Source organism: Colletotrichum fructicola (genome assembly GCF_000319635.2).
Source record: "Colletotrichum fructicola Nara gc5 chromosome Unknown KSG_Nara_v1_contig12, whole genome shotgun sequence".
In the NCBI taxonomy this organism is placed as follows: Eukaryota; Fungi; Ascomycota; class Sordariomycetes; order Glomerellales; family Glomerellaceae; genus Colletotrichum; species Colletotrichum fructicola.
Genome location: NW_027094062.1, coordinates 160019 through 172795, shown reverse-complemented (window position 1 = coordinate 172795; position 12777 = coordinate 160019). Strand labels below are relative to the sequence as shown.

Here is a 12777-nt window from a genome sequence, read left to right as displayed (position 1 = left end):
GTTGTGCGTGGAGGTGTTCGATTCGCAGGAAATCAATCTCCATCAATACCAGGAAACGTACTGGGGGTGCAGGACTGTTGTAAACGAGTCGTAAGTTGTCGATCTCTGCTGCGTACTCTTGTGGACGCCCATCTTCCATCATGAGATATTTGAAATCCGCCGGCTCCCAGACGATTGCCTTTCCACTAGCCCAGAATGACCGGTTCGTCCTCATTAGCGGCGTTAGACTGCTCTCCTTGTGAACTTCGTGGACAACCATGCCTGTATCTTGTAGGGCCAGCTGGTCCAGATTGCCGGATGGCTTGTTGGGCGAGGACGAGGTCTGACTGATTTCAGTATGTGCTTCGGCAGCTGTTAGCATGGAATGGTCTTACCCTGGCATCACTCGCAATGGAAAGTGACGCTATCTTGGCTGGACGTGGCGACGGTCGTCAATAAGAGGAACAAGACTGCGACGCAAACGAAAGAGAGTCAAAATTAGATGCATTTGCCTTGCCCGGATCCGCTGCTGATGCGTTGGTCCGCTGGAACCTGTCTGTGTGACTCGTGTTCGGACCAGAAGGAAAGCCGGGAGCACGTCCGTCTTGTCATTTTTGCGCCTTGTGCGATTTTGGAAGCCTCTTTTGCAAGTGCTTTTGGAAGGCGACAGGAGACTTTGGCATGGGTGCGGGAGCTTTGGTGCAGGAGCTGTTTGAGAGGGTCCAAAAGCTACCATAGCTGTGTTACCTTTTGAGCTGTGGGAGCTGGCAAGCGGCATTCTTCAACTCCAACCATCCCGCTGTCGCAATCTTTTGTTGGATCTCTTCTGCGTATTCCCTTTCCACGGCACCCCTCCGCCGACACTTCTACAAGCAGGTCATCACAGGCTGTACTTACAAGAAAACAGGAGCTTTGCAAGCCATCCCTTGAAATATTTGACAAATGCCGCATCCGTGTCGCAATTGCAAGCTCAACGTTGTGGCGTCGGACATCTCACCAAACCCACCTGAGCAGTAGTTCTGCCTCGATGGGGACACGCAAGTCCACGTGTTTAATCGTCTCTAACTGTCAGACTGGCTGCTTTTGGGCGTCACGGAAATCTGTTGCGTTGATAAAGAGTAAGGTAGATGAATACCTGTGATACCGTCTTGATTGTAATTATATCTATGGCCCAACCACTACTAATTCACCTGATGTGAACGTCTGATAACATCTATCGGTCATCGACCCATCGTTCAAAAAAGAAGCCAACTTTAGTTCAGTCTGTCTCACACAGCTTTTCCAGTTCCTCAAGGGATTGGCTTGCGCTCTTCACCTGTTGTGCAACCCTCGCCGCGCACGATTCAACCTTGGTCCTTTTCTCTTGTGAGGTGCTGGCGTCCGCCGACCTCTTGCGCTTCTTCCCACCTGCCTCAACAAGCTCCTTCTCCCAATTCCCAGCCTCGAGATGACCCTAAGAATACTTGGTCCATTCTGCCTCCGAGCCGTCGGCTGCGCGCAAAAGCTCTTCTGCCCGCGCAATGAGCCGCTCGTTGAGGTGGACCATTTTGTCTTTCAACTTGGCGCAGTCATGTAGGGCTGCCTTCTCATCATTCTTGTGGGTCGAGATGCATTCTTTGGCTCGATGAATGCGTGCAAGGCCCGTTCGAAACAAGTCTTCGAGTGCGTCAAGTGCATCATCAGCGTTCTCTGACTCAACATCCGGTGCCTCAAGTCCTTTGCCGTCGTGCGGTGGCTTGCTGGCGGCCGGGCGAGGTTGACCAAACGCCTCATTCGGGTTGCCGGAATCGTCGTTTCCGTCGATGACGGGCCCGTCAGACTCCTCCATACCAATTGCGCTGTCGTCTGGAGAGGCTCCCTCCGCTCCGGGGCTCACCCTGCTGGCTGTTGCCCCCATTCCAACCCCCGACACTCTGTTTGTATTGCTGCGCATAGCCGAGTCCGCAGAGGTTTCGTCGTTGAACACCGGCGTAGAGGTTTCCTCGTCGAACAGCGGAGACGGAGATTCGTTCGCGTCGTAGGGCTGGCCCGTGTTCCAATTTTGCAAGGGACTCTCGGCGTCTTCGTCTCTAACCGATGGCCGTGCCGATCCAGTATTGTAGACCGCTCGGTTCCTTTCAATGTCCTTGCTGACTTTTTCCCACCACGACTCGGAAATGGCGGAACCCTGGCCTTGGGTGTTTTCACCGCGCGGGACGGCAATCTCTTGACTAGAGTTGGCGGAAATACGGTTGCTGTCTTCGACCACTCGATTCTCTTGCGATTCGACTTCTCCGAGCTTGTTTCTGTGATTTTTCTTTGTGACTTCGGGCTTGATGCGTTGAACTTCGCAACGTAAGTGAACAATTATTTTCGGTAAGGGTATGAGGGATGCCTACGTCGCTTCTTGGCAGCAATCACCTCGGATGGTTTGAATATGGTGCGCAAGTAATGTGGAGGGCGGCTGTTCTTTTCTGCGCGGCCAGCGATGATTTCTGAGAACAGAGCTGCAGCCGTGACTTCAAGGGAGCTAAGGCCGAGCCAAGCGTCTCGAGATGCGACGGCAGCTTCCCCAAACCATATATATAGCTCTCCCGAGTGTTCCAAGCCGAGAGCCTTGAGAGCCTGGTTCCGGCGGGCTTGCTCCGACTTTTTCAGGGAATCCCAGTGTGACTCGAACCTTGCCTCGAGTACGCGACGGAGGATGGGGCCTTCGATCTCGCGGGACGCCCACTCGGCGAAGGGAATTCGCGGTCGGTTCTTGGGAAGCTTGGAATCGTGTTTCTGGTAGCCGGAGGCGAGGTAGTCGTAGGCCTTGGCGAGCTGCTCCTGGCTTGCCTTGAATGCCTCGGCGAAGGCTTTCACTAGCTCGCTGAGGTTTGATGTGTGCTTTGGCCTGCCTTTTGGAGGCATCGATCTTGAATGATGAGCACCTTGCCAACCGAGTTGCGCGGGGCAGTGTTCGTGATGATTGTAGTAGTGTGGGGTGCGAGCGAGGTTGGGGCGGTTGCTATGAAGATGCGGGCTCCAAAAAAGTATTGTGTGGAAAAGAACTCTCAAGACGATGGCGCCATAGTAGGTAGACTTCAAGCTTTGTCTTTTGTTCTAAGCTTGAAGACGGCGACTACCATTTACCGAGATTATTGGATGGTAAACAGCGGAAGGTTTGGCCAGGATTGTGAAAGATAAGGCAGGTGCGATACGTACAAGGAGGGGTGAGTTTGCCCTCCGTCCCGTTCCTGTACAAACCTAAAGCAGTAGCGACGTTGGTGCTCTCTCTCTTGCAGGTTCGGCGCTTGCTGGTATCAGGCTGCCTGCCACTCGACGCACCAAGCCTCAGATCTGCAGGTGGTCTGCGCGGTGGGAACCCCTTCCATGCGACCCTCCACGTCGTCCGTTCTTCTGCTGGACATGGGTCCTCAGGCAGGACCACCTCCGCACACCTCGCCCCGCACGGCGTGGGATTCCATTGGCCGATCCGATCTCGCTTATCGCATTCCGCTTATCTGATCTCGTTATATCTCCGAGCAAGATCTCACACTGCCGGCACAGGCTGGGTTCCCTGTGCGCAGCTTTTGCGTGCCAGCTGTCCCACAACTTGGCAACAGGGTACCTTAGTTGGCAGCTGTCCACTGACCACCTACAACCAAAATCACCTCCCCCCCAAGCACAGCATTCGCGGCACATGACAACCCAAAACCACCCCATCTTGCCAATCATCCTAACCAATAATGCTTTGCGCGTGCTACTCAATCATTTAAGAGCACACTCGTCAAGGTCGCAAAGAGGGAGCATCGCGGTCCGGCCAGCCACAGTGCAAGCCTGCAGACCAAAGGGTGATGCGAGCGAGGTGTTGCATGGGATGACCAAGGTCCGGCCTGGTAACCTAACTCATGAGACCCCACTTCAAGATCCTCCTTCAACACTTCTTGGATCCTCTGGCACACCTTGGGGTGCATTCGCCGCATGTGATTTGCCGGTGGGCAGACCAATTGCCATTTCCCCCACGCAGATCGACAGCTGCTGAATTTCATCGATGCATGGGTCAGCTGTCCGTTTCACCCTTGGAGAGAACCAAGACTGAGTGAGATGAGCTGTACGCCATGAAATGAAACCCCCATCTAACTTGTACCTTGTTCTCAGTGGCAAGCTAGGCAGAGCTCTCGTATTACAAAAAGCGGCTGGGAGAAATGGCTTTGCCCAAAGGATTCTCGTCATGCATGCACTTTACTCATCCATGTTAAGCTGGATGCGTGTCAAACCCAGAAGCTCCCATGAGAGTAGCAGCTCTTCTCTGCGTGGGTCCAATAATGATACTTTGACGAAATCACATGAAAAAAAACTAGAATTTTGTTTCGGATCACGGGAAATCTTCTTGGGACAGCTTCAATGGCCGAAGGAAATTTCGTGATGCTCGGGCTGGACCGTGTTGACTTGGGCGGGTGCTTCAGTGCTGGTGCCGGTGCTCTCAGTGGCTAGATGCTGATTCCAGCGCCAAATCAGCCACTCCTTCCGAAAGCTACCATAGCCGTTGCAGCTTTTGAGATCCGTGGCCCACAATCCTCCACTACAAACGCTCCCACCTCAACCCGTGATCCCATCAAAGCCGTCCTTTTGGGAGAACACCCCCCTGCATTGACTAAGGCCATCTTGTTCTTTCATAACCTGTGAGTCCAGGGCTTTCACCTCATAACATCAGGTTTCTGGATCTGCTTCGAACTTTGCTTGAGAAAAGGGTGCGGCATCGTGTGCAAACGAATTCTCAGCCGCCTGCCACGGTGGTGCGAATTCAGACATGTACCTGCTAGATCACATGGACTGATAGCACGGCGCAACTTCACAGGCAGGAACAGAGAGGTACGTAATCACTGAAGCCACCACTGGTGTGGTAGCGATTGGCGGGGGAGCCTTGGGTGCTGCGACAAGGGCAGGTTGAGGGCGACTTGACAACATCGGAATTTTCACGTTGGCGGCTGTCTATGTCAAAAAGACTCTTTCTGAATTCGGATGCTGGCATTCAGATACATCCAAGAAGTGCTATCTCGTGGCGCAATCCAGGAATTCAATGAGAAGGACGACGGATGGTGGAACGCCACACTGGAATTCGCATACGGGCGACGCTTCGACAAGGGTTAGCTGTCCATCGGCGGGCATGGCGAGGCTGAAAAGTATAATGGATTCGTTGTGCTCAATTCGAGTTGGTCTGCAAGAATGGCAGCTCTGACACCAGGCTGGAAGGGTTCGTCAGGAGCAAACATAGACGGCGATATTGGCATCACCTACCGATTGCAGATGGCAGGGCGCGCGGCACCTGCCAGACAACATGGTTCAGAATGCCATCTCGATTAGTATCATCGCCACAAGCGCGGGCAAACTAAACATAGTCCAATACGAGTAGCCAGCGGCGTGGTCAGCGTTGCTGCGCTTGTCAAGCCAGACGACCATTCAGTCAGGCGATTGCGACGAGGAATAAGACGGCGATTCGCTTAATAGCGTCGCGGCTATGGGTGGAGAGGCAGCTTGCTGCTACGACAGAAGTCAGTCGAGGTCGGCAGGCAAGGCAGCGAAGGATTCCGACACACCCCGCCGAGACGAGTGTGGTCGGTCGGTTGAAGGATGTACGGTGCGGCGATAAGTCGTGATACAGGGCGCAGTAGACGAGGGAAGCAACGCAAGGTAGGAGAAAAATATACGGGAAGCTACAAGTGACAGAAGATACTAGAATCGAGGAAGGTAGTGAAAGAGATGTGATCAATGAATAGCAGAAAAGACGTGTGGTCCAAGGCTCCGTGACCAGCTGCGCAGCCCGCTGTCTCCCGCATGTTGGAAATGGATCTCTTTTTGCGTGAAAACCTCCTTCAAAGGAATCAAATTGCATGTTGGCCGGCAAGATGACGCCGACCAGTGGCCAATATCAAACATAAAAAATGCCGTGGTTTCCCCCAAAGGTCTGAAAAATACCGTGCTTGTAAGGGGCTGGCCCCTAGGCTTGTTCAACGTAGAGGTGCCGTCGATTGACTATTCTAAGCTGAAGAAGGAGGAAAGGACTTTACAGGGATAGGCGCCTAGCAGCAGTGATGCAGACCGGGGCTAGGCGGTGTGCTACAGCAGAATAGTGGATCCGGCGGAGCCGGATCTCGGTAGCTGCTCCGGCAAAGCCGGAGATCTCGGCCGGGCTCTAGCCCGTTACATTACCTCCCCGCTCCCCTCCGGCGGCGCGTCCGTGGCGCTAGAGCTGGGTCTCCGTCGTGCTTCATCGCAGGGCCGTAACGTTGTTCGTAAGCCTCCATCGCTTCCGTCCCCTGGAGCGTCTCGATAGGCTCCCAGGTTCTCTCTGCGTATCCTTCCCACTTAACCAGCACTTCACGGCGTCTCCCACGCCCTCGACGCTTCCAGGCGGCGGCGTCGATACTCTCTACATTCCAGGTCTCCTCGCCTTCGTCATCTATAATTGGGGGCGGCTGCTCGTCGTCTAGCGTTTGCCCAGGTAAAGGGTCGTTACCTGCACGCTTCAGGGTATCCACGTGGAAGCGTGGGTATATAGCCGTTGGCACGTTAAGCTCTACCACGTATGGTGAGATAACCTTCGTAACGGTATACTTATGGTGCAACCAATCCAGTTTCTTGCATGGCCTAGGAGACCTGTAGTGGCCCATGTGAAGCCAGACTTTGTCGCCTGCTTCTAGTCTCTCCGTAGGCTGGCGCTTCCTGTTAGCCAGCTCCTCATAGCGTTGCTGCGTTGAGGCAAGGGTCGACCGTGCCATATCCATCACGTCCTGGAGCCTTGTTACCAACTTGCGTGCCAGGTCCTCGCGACGGCCCCCATGGTCTTCTGGGTCTGCCTCTTGAACCCGGACAGGCTCTGGGTGGTATCCGTGTTCTAAGAAGAAGCTGCTCATGCCTATAGCGCTGCTATCGCGGCTGCAGAGCGCTAGTTGAGCTGCTGGGAGGTTATTCGCCCAATCCTTCTGCGAGTAGGTAATGTAATTGCGTAGGTAGGCCTGGATCTCTTGGTTCATCCTTTCTGGGCCGCCATCAGTCTGTGGGTGATAGGCAGTACTGAGCCGCTGTTCTATTCCTAAAAGCTTGCAGAATTGCCGCCAGAAGCGGCTCGTCCAGTTGCTTCCTCTGTCGCTCACGATTGAAGTAGGGACGCCGTGGAAGCGGAAGTGGCAGCTCAGGAATCGTTCAGCGCAGGCTTCAGCTTCCATACTTTCCATAGCTTCAAGGGTTACGCCTTTTCCTAGCCGGTCGATAATTACCCAAAGGTATCGCTCACCCTTATCCGTAAGGGGAAGGTCGGTAATGAAATCCATAGCGAGGTCGCTTCGTATACGCTGCGGTATTGGTAGAGGTTTCAGAAGTCCTTTTCGATGCTCTCTCCAGATGTGGCTTCGCCCGCAGCCATCGCAATTGCGGCAGAAGCGTCGTACTAGCTGTGACTGGCCAGGCCAGTAGAAGCGCCTACTGACTAACGCGAGGGTATTATCTCTACCAGGGTGGCCACTAAGTACTGAGTCGTGGCTGCTTTGAACGATACGAGTACGTAGTGTGTTCGCCTCGCTATCTAGGTCTTCGCTACCTGGTACCCAGATCCGGTCTCTGAATAGTAGTCGGTTGCCATTATCGATCTCACACTCAGCAATCTGGACCTTTAGCTTGAGGCTAGGAGGGAAGCTTCTTTCTCGTTGTTTCACAGCATTATATGCCTGCTGGTAGACTTGGTCTTGCCCTTGGGTCTGGTCCCAGAGTTGCTGTAGTTCCTTATCGTCGGTGAACACAAGCACTGATGGGGCTGCCTCTACGCGTCGTGTACGCGTTGAGGTAAGGGCTACTTCGGGAAGAAGCTGGAGAATCCGGCCTTGTTCGCGCTCGTCCTCTAGAGACGTAGGTACGTCTTGTTCGCGTCTAGAGAGTGCGTCTGGCACTACTGCTTCACTTCCTGGCCGGTACTGTATCTCGAAGTTGTACTGAGACAGCTCCTCTGCCCATCGGCTTTGTCGTTCTGTGAGCCTCTGCTTTGTCATGAAGTACTTCAGGTTCTTATGATCAGATAGAACCTTGAACTTATTGACGCTCTGCAGTTCCGCTCTCCATGCTCGTAGGCAGCTAATAATAGCTAGCATCTCCTTATCGTGGATTGGGTAGTTGAACTGGGCGGCATTCAGCCGCTGCGAGTGGTATGCTACTGCGTGACGTCTCCCATGCTCATCTTCTTGTGACAGTACTCCTCCAAGGGCGAAGCCTGAGCAGTCAGCCTCAACGTAGGTTGTACGCTCAGGGTCTAGTTGATGTAGGATAGGCTTGGCTGCAAAGATCCTCTTAAGCTCCTGGAATGCTACTTCCTGCTCTTTACCCCAGTGGAATAGGACGCCCTTCTTTGTAAGAGATATAAGGGGTCCAGCAATCTCTGAGTATGCTGGGATGAAGATCCGATAGTAGTTTGCAAACCCTAGGAAGCTTCTAACTCCCTTAACCGTCTTTGGCGCAGCCCATTCCTTGATTGCCTTCAGCTTCTCAGGATCGCAGGAGATGCCTACTCCTGCGGTGATAATGAACCCTAGGTACTTGACTGTCTTCACAGAGAACGCACACTTATGAGGGTCTAGCCGGAGCCCTGCAAGAGCAAGCTTCCGTAGTACTAGCTTAACCTTTGCTTCGTGGTCTTGCCGTGAGCCGTTTGAGTAGATCAGTACGTCGTCCATATATGCCGTAGCGAAATCGTCTAGGTACTCTCGAAGCACTCCGTTGATATATCGTTGAAATGTAGCGGGGGCTCCTGTAAGCCCAAAGGGTACAACTAGCCATTCGAATAGCCCATATCTTGTCCTGAAGGCCGTCTTATGCTCCTCTCCTTCAGCAATTCGTATCTTATGGAACGCTGCAACCACATCCAGTTTCGTGAACCACTTAGCAGCACTAACAGTGCGTAGTGTCTCTTGGATTAAGGGGAGAGGGTATCGGTCGCGCTTAGTGAGTTCATTAAGGGCGCGGTAGTCAACACAAAAGCGTATCCCTCCCCCTGGTTTACGTACGAACAGTACTGGTGCTGATGCCTCTGAGCTGCTGGCGCGGATAAAGCCTTTATCCAGTAGGTCTCGTAGGGTCTTACGGAGGACGAGGAGTTCTTCTCGTGACATGCTATAGAGCGGCCCCCATGGTAGTACAGTCTCATTACCACTACTATCCTGTTTGATAGGGATCTTATGGTCGACCCCAGGACGATGTGGTGGAAGGTTGGCGGCTTCGTCAGGTTGGAACAGCTTGTGGAACTCAGCTAGTATAGCTGGCGGAAGGAGGGCCTTTAGATCTGCCTTCTCAGTCTTCTTCGTAAGGGCCTTCTGTATATCTGCTAGGCTGATGGCTCGGACTTCGTATCCTGCAGTTCGTTTGGTGTCTCGTTGTGCTCTCCTATAGAGTGCAGTGAAAGGAGCTCCTGGAAGGAGACGCGCGGCTCTGATCTCCCTTACTCGATCTGGTTCTTCTTCGCCTTTTAAGCGTAGGTCTACGCCACCCCTCCTATGCCGTATCCGTTGTGCAGCGGCATCGTATAGAATACGGTTCCTCTCCATCCAAGGCTTCCCTAGGAACAGGTCGTCACCAAGGCTACGTACGGTATATGCAAAGATCTTCTCATCATAACCACACAGCTCTAGGTTGAAGACAACTACACCTGTTGCTTTTGTAGCGCCTGTAGCGTCGCTAAAGCTGCCTAGCAGCCGCTCAGAGCGGTCTACTACCGGTAGGCGGAGCTTACGGGCGAGGTCGTGGTCGATAAGGGAGTATAGATCGCACCCAGTGTCTACTAGGGCGTCTGCTTGAGTGCCCTTGTGTATGCGGGTAGTGATCACTGCTGATTTGCTGCTCATGTGATGCTTGAACTGCTTCCATTCTGTAATGTCACTAGGCTTGGCCTCTAACGCCCGACTTCGCGTTAGAGTTACTCTTTTCCCGAGCTCTCTTCAGCTTCAGAGCTTCCTAGCTCCTCTATAGCATTACTATCGCTGCTCTCCTCTCGCCTCTTAGCTTTCTCAACCTTCTTGACCTTCTTAGGCCCTGAACGTCTTGGCTTAGGGCACCGTGTAGCAATATGGCCGATCTTATTGCAGTTATAGCATTTACGGTTATCTTTCTGGGGCCTTATGTTGTCTTCTGATGAGGAAGAGTCGCTGCGGTAGCGCTGTGACTTTGCGGCTCTTCTGGGCTCCTTAGTCCGGCTGACTCCAGCCATGAGGGTGTCCCCATCGGCATCTCGGTATCGTCGTCGTTCGTGACGTTCCTGGTAGGTCCTACTATCTAGCCCTGACCCTATTATCATAAGGACCCGGGCGTATTCTGGGTAGGTTTTCGGGGGATCGATTACACTAATTAGACGGTCCCGCAGAGTGGAGTTCAGGGCTCCTTTCAGATAGTTGATTCTGACTGCGTCTGCCCAGTGTCCTCCTCCACCTTCTGCTAACTCCTTCTCAAACTTTGGGAGGAATGTAGCAAAGCTTTCGTTTTCCTTCTGTCGGATAGTACGTAGCCTATCCAGTGCCCTGGCTTCTGCATTGGGATCTCCATAGCGAGTCTCAAGGTATTGCATAAACTGATCGGAGGATTCCGCTCCATCTGCTCCGCCTTGAGCGTAGTAGGGTGACGCCATGGTTTGAGCTGTGCCTTCCAGCCTTGCGTAGATGTATGCGAATATATCGGCATCACAGTCGAAAGCTTCCCTATCTCTTCGTATCTTTCCCTTCATCTCTAGGAACCAACGTTGGAAATCTTTACGTATGCCGCTAAACTTTGGTGGGTTTGGTATTTGATGTTTCCTCCGCCCTCTAGCTGCCATCGTTATACCGTCGCTCGTTGCCTGTATAGTTGTATCGGCTGTGGACGGGGTCGTTACGCTGCTCGCAAGCGGCGTAGGGGTTGCTCTATCCGTTGACATAAGCCCATTCAGAGCTGTCAAGAGCTGCGTCATCTGGGCCGTCTGCTGGGCCATCTGGTCCTGAAGAGGACGGACGCTTGCGTTGACCGCTTCGTTGATCCGGCGATCAATCTCAGCATTCATCGCGTCGTTTACGCTACCCTCTGGCGGATCCATCGTGCCGCTCTCGTGAGGTTCCATATAGCGTCTTCTCGTTGCGCTACCCTCTAGCGAATCGTCGTGTCGCTCTCGTGAGGTTCCGTATAGCGTCTTCTCGTTTGCACTACCCTCTAGCGAATCGTCATATCGCTCTCGTGAGGTTTCGTATAGCGTCTTTTGTTGTCGAGCTTAGAATATGTAAGGGGCTGGCCCCTAGGCTTGTTCAACGTAGAGGTGCCGTCGATTGACTATTCTAAGCTGAAGAAGGAGGAAAGGACTTTACAGGGATAGGCGCCTAGCAGCAGTGATGCAGACCGGGGCTAGGCGGTGTGCTACAGCAGAATAGTGGATCCGGCGGAGCCGGATCTCGGTAGCTGCTCCGGCAAAGCCGGAGATCTCGGCCGGGCTCTAGCCCGTTACAGTGCTCTCTCCATGAACTTGACTTCAGAGGCGTTTTCCTTTTCCATTAACTAGCACAAGACGATGGTAAATTTCGAGATAGTCAGAATGCAAATGAAAAGACACTGCGGACACTGATGAAGCCCGCTTGAGCTCCCGTGAGATTTCCGGAGCGAAACCCCAGGGACAGAATCCAGGTCGCTGTCGCCGTTGCTGTTACCATTACCGTTGCCGTGGCCGCTACTGTCCTACCTGGCGCCTTCCTTCATGCCCGTGCCCTCTGGATTCCCTCCTCACACCAGGTTCATGTGGAAACGTCGGCAGATGGCTCCACCGGTTCTTTAGCCCGGAGCAAGTGCTCCACCTTCGGCTCCGATTAGCGTCCGAAAGTGGGGCCATCGCCGAAAGCCGTCTCTTCCGCCATGGACTTGCGGCCGGCGGCTTGCGCGGCTGCTCCTCCCGACGACCGCCAGGTGCAAGATTACAAAATGAACACTGCGATCACACGATACAAAATCACCGCTCGCAGATAAACATCCCAAACCAATGACAACCCTCAAAACACAGTGATCCACGCCACCTCTCCCTACTTCGTCCGAGCTGTTGACTTTGCACCTAACGCCTGATAAGAACAACCTCTTTCTGCTGCCGCCATATGAGCTTGCCTGGGCACCTCTAAACTGGCCCTGGTTTTGAGACCTCCTTGGGTCTTCATGGGTATTGTCGGCCCCTGCATAAGTGCCTTGATTATCATACTCATCGTCGGCCTTGCCATCAACATCGTCACATCTAACCTCGACAACACGGCCAGCACCTTCCTATCCCCATCAACCTGAACCTGGACTTTTGAGGTCTCCCAATGGCTGCTTCCATGGCCTGAAATGCAAATTCCGTTGCTCGAATACGGCGGCAATGGCGACGTTGAAACTGACATCTGAGCAGCAGCAGCAGCAGCAGAAGTCTTGGGGCCTTGGTCTGAGAGCTAAGCTTCCGCTAACCCACCAGACTAGCATATCAGTAACCTCCGTTCTACAACGGAGCAGAGAAAAGCTTCTGTGTGGCTGTGTATAGCCTAGTTCTGGCGGGAGCTCGACACATCTCCAGCGTAAAATTCTGTCCTGGAAGAAGGCGGCTCGCTGGGTCGCATGGTTGCGGTGGGTATTTTTGAGAACGGTCTGGATCAAGGCAGTGGATGTGTATTTGAGGAGCTTTATCCTAGAAGTGAAGCACAATTATCATTCAATCTACTGCTTTGCGCATACATAACAGAGCATCTGGGACGCCAGCATCTGCAGCCTTCTTCTCAGCCATCGATGGCTGGTCATGCTTTCTCAACAGGATCCTGACGGCCG

General features: G+C 53.3%; 2 protein-coding genes across 2 annotated transcripts; both read right to left on the bottom strand.

Annotated features, from left to right (window-relative positions):
- Positions 1 to 1432: 1432 nt before the first annotated feature.
- Positions 1433 to 2871, bottom strand: CGGC5_v017288 (uncharacterized protein; the record flags this gene model as incomplete). The annotated part of the gene is made up of 2 exons (XM_032028170.1): positions 1433 to 2304; positions 2358 to 2871. 2 exons carry the CDS (start codon positions 2869 to 2871, stop codon positions 1433 to 1435), a joined length of 1386 nt encoding a protein of 461 aa, XP_031875526.1.
- Positions 2872 to 6149: 3278 nt separating this feature from the next.
- Positions 6150 to 9827, bottom strand: CGGC5_v017287 (Transposon Tf2-6 polyprotein; the record flags this gene model as incomplete). Its single annotated transcript, XM_066153881.1, has 1 exon — positions 6150 to 9827. The coding sequence occupies one exon, from the start codon at positions 9825 to 9827 to the stop codon at positions 6150 to 6152; it is 3678 nt and encodes a 1225-aa protein (XP_066006731.1).
- Between the last annotated feature and the right edge of the window lie 2950 nt (positions 9828 to 12777).